This window comes from Gekko japonicus, unplaced genomic scaffold (genome assembly GCF_001447785.1).
Source record: "Gekko japonicus isolate JY-2015 unplaced genomic scaffold, Gekko_japonicus_V1.1 scaffold1490, whole genome shotgun sequence".
Lineage (NCBI taxonomy): Eukaryota > Metazoa > Chordata > Lepidosauria > Squamata > Gekkonidae > Gekko > Gekko japonicus.
This window is the reverse complement of record NW_015165285.1, coordinates 113,962-128,884: the sequence shown is the minus strand read 5'-3', so window position 1 is coordinate 128,884 and position 14,923 is coordinate 113,962. Positions and strand designations below refer to the sequence as shown.

The window sequence follows — 14,923 nt, the reverse complement described above, 5'->3', positions numbered from 1 at the left end:
AAACTTTCTCTTTCCTGTTCAGGTGTCATGGAAAATCTTAATCTTGGTCCAGACGTTCTCCTTAAAAATAATCCCAGACTCATTTATGCTAGGCTAACTGGATTTGGCAATTCAGGAGCCTATAGCAAGATGGCAGGTCATGATATCAATTATTTGGCTGTGTCAGGTAAGTTATACAGTGTTCTTTATGTGTGTGTATGCAATCCATGTGCTTGATTGTAATTCAATAATATATTCTCATTAGGTCACTTGAGAAAATAAACAAGCTGTGTGGGTTCTGCTGTCATACTTTCATGGCAGTGTCCTAAGCATGTATACACAGGAGTAAATGCTGTTGTATTTAATGGGACATACTCCTTAGTAAACACTCTTAGGACTGCAGCCTTGCAATGCTGTCCTAAGAAGAATTACACCCTTCTAAACCCATTGACTTTAATGGATTTAGAAAGGTGTGACTCTATTTATAACACACAGCCAGTGTCTTACATTTCTGGTTAGAGCTGATTTCTGGACTTTGTTCTAAGGTCTAGTAGTACTAAAGTGCACAGTAATGATTGAAATGTTCGTTATAGTTTAGCTAGAAACACATTCTGTATTTAGGAACAGATGTTATCTAAAGTTGGTAGCACACTATTATTAAAAGAAGCAACTGGACAGATTATATATCAAAAAGGTATTTAGAGCTGATGATTCCGTGGAGGTGCTCTGATGTATGTAGAATCTGCAAGTGGTTCTGTTAGTAAAAGGACTTAGCTTCCTTTCTGCAAATCCCTTACACAAGCGCTTCCTGAAAATTAGCTGGAAGGACTGTCACACTTTCCGTCATTCCACCACAGTGCAGGAACAGGCAGTTAAAAAATGGGATGAAAGCAGCAGTGTTAAAGCCATTTTGTTTGTTTTACAAAATTTATACCCCATCTTTCTGCCCTCATAAGGGCCACCAAGGTGGCTAACAAATTAAAACATACATAATAAAATCACATCTTAAAAACCATTAAAACCAACATCATTACAACAATTAAAACCAGGGCTAAAATACATCTAAAAATGTAGCAACAGCAATTAAAACATGGGTCAGAAAGAAGAGATTACTGAGGGAATGCCAGCAACAAAGTCTTCACCCACTGGCAGAAAGTAGCAATAGGAGACGGGTGAGTCTCCCTGGGGAGAGTTTTCCAGTGTTTTGGAGCCATGATCAAGAAGACCCGCTCCTGGGTTGCCACCAGCCTGATCTCAGAAGGCAGGGGCACCCGAAGCAGATCTCAAAAGGTGACCATTGTGGTCGGGTAGGATCGTAAGGGGGTAGACTGTCTTCCAGGTATGCCATGAGCATCCTGAAGTTCAGAAGACGTTTGGAAGGATTTCTGAACAAAACACATTTTCATTTTGAAATTGTGAGATAAAAGGTAATATGATTATTACACTGCTTGGATTATTTTTATTTTTAAACTGTCTAACTTAACCACCCCAGGTTTTGCAGAGCATGCAAGGGCACTCTTTTGTCAGGTGGTTTTTGGGTGAATTTGATCCACCAAGCAACTAGTAAATTATGCTCCAGCCATGTCTTCAGAATCCATGCATCCTTGCTGGGTAGTTGATAGATTTCAACCATAATACATTTTTAATCATGTTATGTTGTTGTTGTCATGAGCCAGTTTGGTATAGTGGTTAAGTGTGCGGACTCTAATCTGGGAGAACCGGGTTTGATTCCCCATTCCTCCACTTGCACCTGGCTGGATGACCTTGGGCAAGCCGTAGCTCTGATAAGAGCTGTTCTTGAAAAAGAGCAGTTTCTGTCAGAGCTCTCTCAGCCCCACCTACCTCACAGGGTGTCTGTTGTGGGGAGGGGAAGGGAAAGGAGTTTGTAAGCCGCTCTGAGACACCTTTGGGTAGTGAAGGGCGAGGTATAAATCCAATCTATTATTGTTGTTGTTGTTGTTGTTGTTGTTATTTCTGAATCATCCCATCCCTGAGTACACAGGGCTCTGGGCGATTTACAACAGGTTAAAAAATATACAAAATACAGATTAAAATCTATAATCAGTTGATTTTAATTACTCAGTCTTTAGATGGCGTCTGTAATTTAATTAAAAAACCTGCTCTGAGCTGTTCTTCCATCTCTTGAGCAAGTTAAGGAGGAGGCTGAAGTTGGCAAGGTAGGAGTAAGAGAACGGTGCCAGCTATGATGGAAACCGTTGCTGTTGTATTTTGTACTTTTTGATCTGGTGTATTTTTATATGTTGTTAGCTGCCTTGAGTCCCATTCAGGGGAGCGGGAGCGGGATATACATTTGATAAATAAATAAATAAACTTGGGTTATTTTTCAAGTGTGTGCTTATTGTATATACTAGGTGTGTTATCGAGACTTGGCAGAAAAGATGAAAATCCTTACGCCCCTGTCAATCTTCTGGCTGATTTTGCTGGAGGTGGTGTCATGTGTGCACTGGGCATAATTATAGCACTCTATGAACGTACAAAATCTGGTAAAGGGCAAGTCATTGATGCAAGTATGGTAAGTTGATTTTTAACAAACCCCCCCCCCTGCAAATAGTATAAAAGAGAGGGTTGGGGATCTTAGATGCCTGTAGAATCAGAATACTCCAATTCTTAAAGACCCCCAGTCCAGTTTTATGTGCTTTTTAAAATGTGCAACTTGTGGCAGTGAGTGGGAGAAAGCATCTTTTTCAGAGTCATTTGTTGTATTCAGTAAACATGGAAGCAAGCTAATATACATCTCATGTTCAGGCCCGTGTATGGATTTCCTTTACCAGATTAAGACGCTTGACTATTTCTTGATGTGTCTTAACCAGTTTTATTGAAGTCAAGTGAATTTATAGGTCCATAAATATATTTTAAATTGTTGCTTACAGCGCAATGCTTTTATTGCAGGTTTCTTATTACAGGTTTTATTAGAGGCCTTTGATCATAGCAACATGAAAGTGAAAGGCTGCAGTGTTTTAAATTAACTGGCTAGGATACAGTGAAGAAAAAGTAAACGAGAGACACCTATCTTGTTAATAGAATCAGAATAAATTTAGAAGGCCAGCTGTTCAGAATTCATATTAGAAACAACTTTCCCCTCACAGTAGATTGTGGAACTTGCTGTTTGAGGCTGTGTTCAAGGGCTTAATGACATTAAGACGTGGAGATACATCTTCAGATATCAAAACCATAAATAACACTACCTAATAGCATTAATCAACATAAACTATCCTACTTTAGATTCAGAAAAAAGTTCTAGCTATTTTGAGTTCAGAGAGAGATTGAGTGTGAGAAGACCAAGGAAGCAGAAAAAAGTCTTTATCTGTTTCTGAGGAAGAAGAATCTAGCCAAATACCTCCTGTATTCCTATTGAAACTATGTGAAATTATATTCGTGCATTGTATCTTTAAGGTAGAAGGTGCAGCATACCTAAGTTCTTTCCTGTGGAAGTCGCAAAACTTGGGCCTTTGGAACAGACCGCGAGGGGAAAACCTGCTGGATAGTGGAGCCCCTTTTTATGAAACATACAAGACCTCAGATGGGAAATTCATGGCTGTTGGAGCTCTTGAGCCACAGTTCTATAAGCAGCTAATCAGTGGTAAGTTTGTCCACACCACTTTTTCTAATAGTAGTCCCTGGCCCCTAGTACGGTCACAACAACAGTAGACCAAGGCCACACGTAGACAAAGAAGGGGTTTCTGCAGATTTGTCAACTCCTCAGACATGTTGGAAAAGATGACTTAGGCCCCTGCCACACGGCACGGGAAAAGCCGCCAAAAAGCGTGGCTTTTAAAAGCCACGCCAAAGTTGAAACGGCGCGGCGGGATCCCACGGATCCCCTGGCCGCGCCGCCTTTCTCCCCGGCACGATCAGATGCCGGGGAGAAAACACAGATCGGACGGCGAGCCAGCCAAACTGCGCATGTCGGAGCATGCGCAGTTCGCCTAGGAGCCGGGGACGCGCCGGCGCAAGGACGCGCCGGCGATCAGACTCCCGGTTTGTGGCGCACCATTGGGATGAACCACCTCGGTAGGTGGTTCCAACTTGGAGCGGTTTATCGCGTGGATGGGCCAGTTTGGGGACGGAAGCACCACGCTTCCCAGATGTTGTGGTGTGATCGCGGCCATTTGCTCTACCCCCGAACCGTCCCGCTACTGGCCCAAATCCCCTCGTGTGAACGGGACCTTAGTATATTAACCAAAATACATTACCACAGTAGTCTGTCTGATGATGTCTCAGTATGGTCCAAGACACCATCATAAACTCCCAATTTGTCAGAATTGGTTTTTCAGCAAGAGTAGTTTTAAGGAAGCCAATTTTACCATAGAGCCCAAAAACTAGTGCATCACCCCCCAAGTTGGCGACGTGACAATGTCATTTCCAGGTGATGTCATCACATCATCTTTTAGGCCGGTTGGGGGCGGGATTTCCTCCTGCTGGCCAGCTGGTCATCGGCTGTGGAGCGCCCGCAAAAACTGAGGTTTCCCTGCCCCTGGCAGGGGTCTGACAACCCTACCTTCTGCACCCTTTCCCACCTCTCTCCAACTCTAGTTTCCCCACCTCCTCACTTCCTCATTTTGTTTTTTCTCCCTCAGTGAAAAGTGGGTGCCATATGAACCAAAGGGCATTGTTTTTACATGAAAATAAAAGTTGGTAGGAACAAGTCACGATAGGTTTGCCTATTGCAGAGGAGCAAAGGGGGGGGGTGTCCTCCCCATACTGGTAGATCAGCAACAAGAGATGCAGAATCAGAAAGGAGCTAAGTAATTTGGAAGGGCAGAGGCTGGAAGTGTTTGTAGCTTTGGCCAGTACCAGTGCTAGAGAAAAGAGAGATGTGTGCACACACACATACATACATACACATACCCTCTTACACTCAGATATACCCTCAGTTTTAGGTCTGGTATAGCTGTTTTTTTTCTGAAATTTTTTAAAAAACCTAATTTGGTTAGGATTATTGAGAGAATATTTCTTTTCTTAAACAAATTCCAAATGAAGCATATAGTTAATTAGTTTTTGAACAACAAAGCTGGCTACTTTAAAGTAATTTATGTTGTTTTACAGGGATGGCAGAATAGGGTATGATGAGGATAAGGAGATTTCAGGAACTCTACAGTGAGTCCAAATGGAACCATTCTAGGGAAGGGGTAGAAATGTTTTAAAAAGTTCCATGCAGTGGCAACAGTTTGTACTGCTGGATGTCTGAGAGGTGCCACTCCATCTGCTTTCCTTGCTGAATCCAGATCTCAGTAGTAACCACAGGCCTGCCCTTTGCACTGAATGGCTGTGCTTTGCAGGAGAAGGTGGTGGCGATTATGCTGACTCCGACTGACCCCTTGTGTTACTGCTGCCCTTTGTCCTGGGCCTTGTGTGGTAGTATGAGCAAGCTGTTACTCCATTGTCCGTTGCCATTGCAGCTTCAGAGTCTTTGGGTGTCTCCTAACCAGAAGCTATGCTGCAGTTCTTCTGTGGCTCTGAACTCTGCAAAGGTAAAGAATAATGAAGATGCCATGGCATGCATACATACACACTACTGATCCTAAAGAAAGGTAACCTTGAGAATGGTCAGTTGCAGGAAAAAGAATGAGGGGATTGCTTGAACTGAATTATTGGAGAATAATGAAGCCTGGGTCCAGATGCTAAAGTATACCCATAAGCACTCATATTTTATTAATTCATTCATTTAAGATATTTATTAGCTGCCTTTCTATGTTACGGAACTCAAGGCAACTTACAATATTAAAAGAACCAAACATCTAAGGGAAGGCAGATTTCCGGTTGTAATTATGACCTGGCTAGGGATGTAAAGGCCCAGAATTAAAATAAAAGTTTATGATGATGGGGTGTGTGTGTTCCTGGTTGTTTCCAAGGCCTTTCCCCCCAATCTTTCCAACAGAAAAAATGCAGAATTTGGGAGACCACTGGGGGAAAAGACTTCTGCAATACAGTTCTCTTTTAGAATAAATAAAATTCTTCTTAAGGCAAGGTTTTTCACACTCGAAACGTATAGCGTAATAATAACCTCCTAAGCAGTATTTTCTCTTTTGATTAAGAAAGACCCTGTCTTCTCTTCCAACGCACTTTACTCTTCTCAAGTATAGGTCATGAAAAGGTCTGAGGACTTTCTCAGTTTTTCCAGGGGAAAATTGGGAAATTTTGGGGAGCACTGGGAAAAAAATCCTGTTATATTATAGACATATGCAACATTTTTCTAAGATGGGTTTTTTTGTTTATGTAAATAATTTGGGCAACAGTTGATCTAAATAATTTTGGCAACAGTTAATATGCTGTAATATGTTAAATAGGTAAAGGTTTCCCTTGCTCGAAAGCCAGTCGAATCCGACTCTAGGGTTGCGGTGCTCATCTCCTTTTCCAAGCTGAAGAGCCAGTACTGTCCGAAGATGTTTCCGTGGTCATGTGGCCGGCATGACTAAACGCCATGGGGCACGGAACGCTGTTACCTTCCCACTGAAGCGGTACCTATTTATCTACTTGCAATTTCTTGCTTTCGAACTGCTAGGTTGGCAGGAGCTGGGGCCAGAGACGGGAGCTCACTCCGTCATGCGGCACTTGGGTCTCGAACTGCTGAACTACTGACCTTCCACAGCCTGCAGTTCAGCATCTTAACCACTTGAGCCACCGCAGCTCCTTTGTTTTTGTTTTATTTGTTTAATGTTTTTGTTTTGTTTTGTTTGTTTGAGCGACTTATCCCCTGCCTTGTGGCAGGGGCCTTCCATCACAGCACATCTATCTTAAATGTTTGCATTGTGAGAGGTAGGAAAAATAAAAATTAGCTAGAAAACAAATTCTGTGGTATACAAAAGAATGTATATTATTGGAATTTCATACTCTCATAGAGTCACAATACCAACATGTTTTGATAGCAAGCTGAACTTAATAACATTCAAAACACTGAACTCTTTAATAATGTCTTGCCATTAAACAAACAAAACAAAAACAAAGGAGCTGCGGTGTCTCAAGTGGTTAAGATGCTGAACTGCAGGCTGGAAGGTCAGTAGTTCAGCAGTTCGAGACCCGAGTTGCCGCATGACAGAGTGAGCTCCCGTCTCTGGCCCCAGCTCCTGCCAACCTAGCAGTTCGAAAGCAAGAAATTGCAAGTAGATAAATAGGTACCCCTTCGGTGGGAAGGTAACAGCATTCCGTGCGCCTTGGCGTTTAGTCATGCTGGCCACATGACCCCCTATTGCTGAATGAATTTGTAAGATAGCCTCTTGCTCGGAGTCTGAACATTTCTTCCCTCCTTGTGGATTGCCACCCAAAACATGCTCAGAAAGGGTGGGTTTGGGCAGCAAACTTAAAAAAAAAAAAGATATTTGGATGCTAGCGCTGAATGTTTCAGTGTTGGGGGGCGCCTGTACTGAAACAAACATTTGGTCTCATTGGGAGGCCGGACACCAGCCACCAGTCATTGCCCATTTATTTTCTCTGCAGCCTAATCTATCTTGTGCTTGCACTGGGACTATCTCATGTCAAAAGTCCAAAGCCCTTGGCCCTCATGGAAGCATGAAAGAATATTGTTTGTTCAAAGAGGAGTGGGTGTTTGTGTGCATAAGCGCAGAGCTTCTCTTGGGAGAGCAGCCACCACTCCACATGAAGTTGGTGGCTTGGCAGAGCAAAGTAAGGCGGGGGCTTTCATGAAGCTTCTCCCCCAAGAAAGGGCACAGGCACTGGAGACCAGTGCAGGCTCATCCTGGAAGCACCCCTCTCCTCGCATGCTTACTCGAGCGTAAGGCCCACTGAGTTCATTGGGACTAAACCCACTTGAGCCCTGACCTGGACAATTTTGTCGTATCGAGGAAAGGGGTTGTAATGATTCCTTGTGTGTGTGTGTTCCTTTAAATGTTTGGTTGGAGTGCAGTGATAGCAGAGTAGAATGATTGAGGGAGACAAGTGTGCTGTGGTTGGTGGATGACAGAGTGTGGGAGGAGGTGTTTGGAATGAATCTGTGTGTGTGTCAAATAAGTCAGTTATGAAAGTCAGAGAAATCAGTTGGAGTGATTCAGTCAGTTAGTGAGTCTGGGAGAGAGTGAGATGACTCAGTTCTGTGTGGAGATTTAAAGAATTCAAAATATATGTCTTTACAAGTTTAAATGTGAAGGAGCTATGAGAAGGGTCTGTGAGACTCCAGAGTTATAAAAGAGGAATAATACAAAGAGCTTTGCCAGTGTGGCTACCTAGTGAAAGAGTGATTCCTGTCTGAGAGGGATCTTATGATCAAAAGACTGTGTGTGATACCTTGCCAGTTTCTTTTACCAGTTTCTCTTCCCCATAACAGTTACAGTTAACCAGCAACTTATTTTTGTTCCTTAATCAATAAATCCTATTTTGTTTGACTTTAACCCAGAATTCAGTTCAATCCTTCCTCAGGGCCACAGAGACCTCTAAAAAGCCCAGACCCAGGGTCACATTACCAACAGCAGTTAATGAGAGAAGATTTGGAATTTGTTTAAATTCCTGGTGGCAGCAGAAACTACCCGGTTTGTGAACACAAAGTATAATTTTAAAGTGAAAACCAATCCTCCCCAAATAAGAGGACACCACAGGGCTGTTAAAAAATTTTCTGCTCCGGAAGTCAGACCGGGAAGACCAACCAAGAAAAAAAACAGCGAGCCCTGCCACCTGAGTGCCGGTAGGCAGCCCCAACCCTGTAGACATGTGGCCTTAGTTAGGGATAAATTCGGAACTTGTAAGCCGCTCAGAGACCCTTCGGGGTTGGAGCGGGGTAGAAATCGAAGATATAAATAAATAAATAAATATATGCTAGGTACACCATTGGAGCTGTGTTCCTGATGCAAGTCAGGTAAAGGAATTTAAAATTTTGGTGGGGAGCCAATCAGAGAGACCTCTCAAACACGGGAGAAGATGCAACCAGTAAGGGAACAAAGTCTGAGTCCAGTGGCACCTTTAAGACCAACAAAGTTTTATTCAAAGTGTAAGCTTTCATGTGCAAAGCACACTTTAAATAAAACTTTGTTGGCCTTAAAGGTACCACTGGACTCAAACTTAGTTTTGCTGCTTCAGACCAACATCTCACCACCTGAACCAGTAAGGGGTGAGATGCATACACCGGGAAAGACCCTCAGTTGTTGTATGATGGGCATGGAATGTACTTTGGTGTAGTGGTTAGGAGTTAATCTGGTTAATCTGGGAGAACTGGGTTTGATTCCCCACTCCTCCAGGTGCAGCTGCTGGTGTGACCTTGGGTCAGTCACAAGTTCTCTCTCAAAGCTCTTCTCTCAAGAGAAGTTCTCGAAAGAGCTCTCTCAGCCCCACCTACCTCACAGGGTGTCTGTTGTGGGGAGGGGAAGGAAAAGGGATTGTAAGCCGCTCTTAGACTCCTTTGGGTTGGTATAATTCCAATCTCTTCTTCTACTTTAATGGGGACTGTGGAGCCCCCTTGAAGCTGCTAAAGTACTGCAATGCTTCAGCACATGCACCAAAAAAAGAAGAAGAAAGAGCAGAAAATCAATTCTCAATGTGAATGTGAACAGATGGAACTGTGATGGGGGGAAATGAAACAAACCTGTAAATGTGAACTTATCGCACCAATAGTACGATCATCAGAACCATCACAACACCCCAAAAGGCAGCTGCAGTCTGGAAAATACCTGAGTCAGTACTCTGACTGGCAGCGGCTCTCCATGGTCCTGGGTCAAGGTCTTTTGCATCAGCTACTACCTGATCCTTTTGTAGCTTAGAGATGTCAGGGATTGAACCTGGAATTTCCTGTAGGCAAAGCAGATGCTCTACCACTGAGACAAGTACATATGGGGTAAGCAGCAATAAAAGCAAACGCTTGGGGCTTAGGACCCCTGGATTTTTAATGTCACTTTTAATGAACACTGTACTGGTTATTAGCCAATAAATATGTCTCTTAAAATCCAGGATGTCTTTTTACTGTGGCATTATACATTCTACCAGGTTTTCTTCAGCCAACAATTGCGTAACGGGGTGATATTTATATAGCTGAATGCAGGACATGTCGTTTTATATTAAGCTAAAACTAACATAATATTTAGGCTTCTGTTCTGTAGATTAATCTGTCCGATAGACTGCTGACATCTACATAAAGAGATGGAAAGTACCCCAAGGGTTCATTATAAAAGGAATCCACGTAATATAAGGTTATTTTCTTTCAATAAGAGCTCACTACACACTGTAGGAGCCCAGCTGTGCAAACTGTGCTTTGCGTGCTTGCTTTCAGCCATGTGGAGTAGTTACAGAACAGTGCAACTGGAAGCTAACTCCATGTCTTGATTACACGGAACAGAATTGTAAAAACACCCACCCAGTCGATGAAGTCAAGAGCTTTTGAGTCACGTTTGAATTTTGTACAGGGGCAAAAGCATGTTGAAACCTTATCTTTTTTTAAGGAGTGGGTGTGAGACAGAAACTTTGGGGGAAATATATGAAATTCTTCTCAATCCTGAACGTATTTTAACCGTTGTAACAATATAAAAGGCATCATTAATAACTTCAGTAACCTATAGAATTGCATTATTTGGCATACCTGTGAAATACTTGTGAAATTTAAAAGGGTAAATGCCTTATTTTTCTACATACATAATTATGAATATAGCCGGATTTTGGGAACCTAGTTGTATATTGCTGCCTTCTAGACTTTAAAAGTCAGTGAAACTCAGAAACCTATGTATGTTTAATCAGAAACTGAAAAGGCTCTCTCTACAAAGTTTTAAAGACTTTGCTGAACAGCAGAAAAGCTTACTTATTAGCAACAGATTATCTGGTGTTAGTGTGATTACAAAGTTACCTCAGTTTTTATTATCTGTTCATCTCATACATCCTAACCCTGATTCCACCTGACCTTTTCTCCTCCAAGTAAAAGAAAACATTTTGTTTATTTTGAACTTTCTTGAGTGCTATTTCAGAAGAAGAATATAAGAAGGTGATTTTGTCTCTTCCCTCAGTTCCCTGGGCTGGGCCAATATCAACATATATATAATAAAGCGACTCGATGGGGCAGCCATAGACAATCAAATAAGAAAAAGATAGATATAGGGGCTGCTCAGCAAGAAAGAAGAAAAAAGGAAAAATCCTGTGTGTGAGGGAGGGAAGGGGGCGAGATTGCCATACGTGTGGGTTTTTTATATGAAAGACAGGAAAACATAAAAGTTGGGAATGGAAAACCCACATTTTGTAGTAAACAAAAGATACTATTATTGAAACCGAAACAGTCCCTTGCTATTACAATAGGACTAGCAGGATACTGGATATGGAATTAAACTTTGGAACACCATGATGTAGTGATTGACAAACTGGAATCTGGGAGAGCCAGGTTTGAATCCCCACACAGCTGTGGAAGCTTGCTAGGTGACTCTTTGCCTGTTCTACATCACAGGGTTGTTATGAGGATAAAATGAAGGAGGAAAATGTGTTAAGCCACTTATGCCTGTCATTTGGGAGAAAAGAGTATAAATGAAGGAAAGAATTAAAATTGACCTGCTAGTATATCATATGCAACATTGTTGCATATTAATTATGGACAAAATTAGTCGCATTTAAACAAACGTTTCTTTGAAAATATGAGCATTTCTACAGTATCCACAGGAATTATCATTATTCATGTCTTCCTTTTGTACTCGCTTTGGCAGCACATACCCTAAAATTGGAACAAATGTCTTCCCTTCGCTAACCAGGTTTATAAATCAGGATTAAACTCTGATTTGGGATCCTGGTTAGTGGGTGGAAAGCTGACTCCAGTTAACCACATACCTGCATTAACCAAATTTAGCCTTAAATTGCTATTCCTTCATTGGACTCCATGTGAGGAGGAGTCAGACAAAATTGTGAGCCCAACACAAGGTTGATTTGTGAACATTATTATTTAACCGTTGTTGAACTGGATGTTTGACCGCAGCCAGAATAAACCGAGATACCTGGAGCTGTTTGTATACAAAGATGCTTTAATGTCAGGATACTGACCTTTGTGTAAGTGATCCAAGAGCATGCTGACAGTTCTGAGGATCCCAGAAACTGTATCAGCCCAATGAGATTTGTGCACATACATTAATAATCAGTGTACCCATCTATATGATGTGTGTCTACATCCTTATTTGGGGAGGGGGTTACAGTTCCATTCTTTTCATTATCTCCTTTTAATCTGCAACCTTCATACCCTTTCTGGCTCCTAACAGTAAACACTGCCTTCTGCAGCAGTTCAGTGAATTAAGCAGATTTGTTTTACAATGCCGCTGATTCTTTTTTTAATTATTTCAGGTCTGGGGCTAGATTCTGATAAACTTCCCGATCAGTATGATTTTTCTGGCTGGCCTGAAATGAAGAGGAGGTTTACTGATCTGTTCTCAAAGAAAACCCAAGCAGAATGGTGTGAAATCTTTGACTACACGGACGCCTGTGTGACGCCGGTTTTGTCTTTTGATGATGTCGTCTCGCATCCGCACAACAAAGAACGTGGGACTTTCCTTAAAAATGACCAGGAAGAGATAAGTCCTAGACCTTCTCCACTTCTTTCCAGGACCCCGGCTACCCCTTCTACCCGAAGGGATCCGTTTATAGGAGAGCACACTGAAGAGATTCTCTTAGATTCTGGTTTTTCTAAGGAAGAGATCGCACAGCTTAAAGCTCTCAAAGTAATTGAATCCAATAAGCCAAAGGCTAACTTATAAATCTACAGAAACCAGGGGTCCAAGACTGCCCAATGGTATTTTTTATCTTCTGCTACCCATGGGTGCTGTGAACTCAAGAAGGGAGAGTTATGGACAGAACCATTTAGCAGTTTAAATGATTTTGGAAAAAGATATTACTCCAGCGTGGAGTTGGATATTTGCAGATTACTACGGCTAATTTATACTTTCGGAAAAGCTGGCATTGGGCAAGAGACGTATTGCTGGCCTCCTACTGCTTTACCAGTAGCCACTAAGAACCATACATTTAGGAGATGGAAGTGGACATCACAAATCAGATTAACTCTATGCTGATTTGTGTGGGTCGTAATGCAGATGATTTCGAAGGGTAACCGTGTTGATCTGCAGTAGAACCGCTGTATTTGGGTCCACTGACTTCTAGGCTGGCCACTGGTGTGAACAGACTGTTAGACTTGTTGGGCCTTTGGTCTGATCCAGCATGGCTCTTCTTATGTTCAGTAGCACTTTAGAGACCAAAGATTTTTGGGTTATAACCTTTGGAGAGTCAAAACTCCTTTTGTCAGGTACTGACGAAGGGAGCTTTGACTCTTGAAAGCTTATACCCTGAAAATCATGTTGGTCTGTAAAGTGTTACTGGACTCATATCTAGCTGGTCGTAATGCAGTACACTAAGACCCAGCAAAAGCCTTGCTTGTGCTGATGTATTGTAGGATGGTTGGTTTCTTTCAAACAGTCCCAGTTAAAGTTATAGCCTTCAGAGCCCATTGACTCTGCTCAGGATTGCATGGTCTATTAACCATATGAAGAAACTATTTTTTTAAAAAAAAGAAAACTAGACAAATTTAGGCTGCAACACAATGGTATAATATGTAGAATTAATGTCTGAAATAACCATTTGAACGGATGCGTATTACCTTTTAGATTGTAGCACCAAAGCCCTAGACATATTTTCAAAAAGACCTTAGTTTTTGCTCCCAATGCTAAGAATTTTAAGTTTTCATAGCTTTGTTCAGTAGGCATGCTCTAGGGGGAATGTTCCACAGTGTCCGTAGTTTTAAGGCATTGGGCCTGTGAAGAAGAAGAAAAACAGTGGACTTGTTTTACGATCCCAAAACAGAAGGCACAAGTGCCTGCATCAGTTGTTGAAGGAATGTGAGTAGTTCTGCAGAACAACCACAAAAACCCCCACCCACCCTATTTTTAATTTCAAATGTATAAAATTGTATTGTCCAGAAAAATAGCTTCTTTTTGCACTGCTGTTAGCCATCCTGTCAGAATTTTATTGATATCCTTCATAATTTGGATAGATGATTCGACTCTGTATTGTTTTGGTTAGCGGCGTCAGTGGGAAGCCTTGGGTTTGATTAAGGCTATTTTGTTTTAATTTGGAGCCCACCCTTTGTTATATAACTTTTACTATGGCATAGCTAAAAACAAATCAACTTTTGAACTGATGTAACTGAAAGGTCTACAAATTAAGTTTTATAAAGGTATTCAGTGGTTTTCATAAAATGTGTTAAAAGCATTTTTTCTAAATCTTACTAATAAAAGGGCAAAATTAATTTGCATTTTAGAAACTTGATCATGTGATTTCTGTTTCAGTGTAGTATTTCTTGACTATGTTTTTTAAAAAAACCACTTCCCTAGAAAGTGTGTGTGTGTGTGTGTGTGTGTGTGAATGTCTATCTCAAAACAACTCTTTAAACCTATGTTGACACTGCATCCTTGAGTGGAGATTTAGTTTAATTTGGAGGAATGAGTGCTGGAGACTTATGGTACCTTTGCATAACTCTGGCAAACGGAATCTTTAAATGGAACACAGTAAGCCCAGACAGGGTGCCATACTGCAAATCCAGGGACTTCATAGCTATTTACCTGCTTCCCAAACCAGTCCTTGTTCTGCTTTTCTGGATACCAGCCTGCAGCAGCACATAATATCTTACCTTATAGTCACTATTTTTCAGTAGTAAAGCACTTTGGAAACTAGATCGTAGACATAAGTCTGATGGAATTATGCAGGATGTACCTCTGAGCAGATATTCATGGGATTCCAACCTTAATTTGGAAAGAGCTTTGCTATCTGTTTTATTCATTTATTTATTTCATTTATAGTGCACCATTCTCACTGAAAAGGTGGATTATAAAATATAAAAATTCAAACAAGGACCTCCAGTAAACAATGCAAGGAGGACTAGATTTACACAGTTGGGAAACAAGGCAAACACAGAACGGTCTACAGCGACAAAAACTGTCTAAGGCACAACACATGATGCAGAAAGTGGGTTAAGGGATGT

General features: G+C 41.5%; 1 protein-coding gene across 1 annotated transcript in view; it reads left to right on the top strand.

The window, feature by feature from the left end:
- AMACR (alpha-methylacyl-CoA racemase) overlaps positions 1-14,177 on the top strand; it is a 16,804-nt gene extending 2,627 nt beyond the window's left edge. The window contains exons 2-5 of the mRNA XM_015410323.1: positions 23-166; positions 2,352-2,512; positions 3,394-3,580; positions 12,241-14,177. Of these exons, the coding sequence (XP_015265809.1) occupies positions 23-166; positions 2,352-2,512; positions 3,394-3,580; positions 12,241-12,650 (902 nt within the window). The 3' untranslated portion in view covers positions 12,651-14,177. The remainder of the gene's footprint in view (positions 1-22; positions 167-2,351; positions 2,513-3,393; positions 3,581-12,240) is intronic.
- Positions 14,178-14,923: the final 746 nt, after the last annotated feature.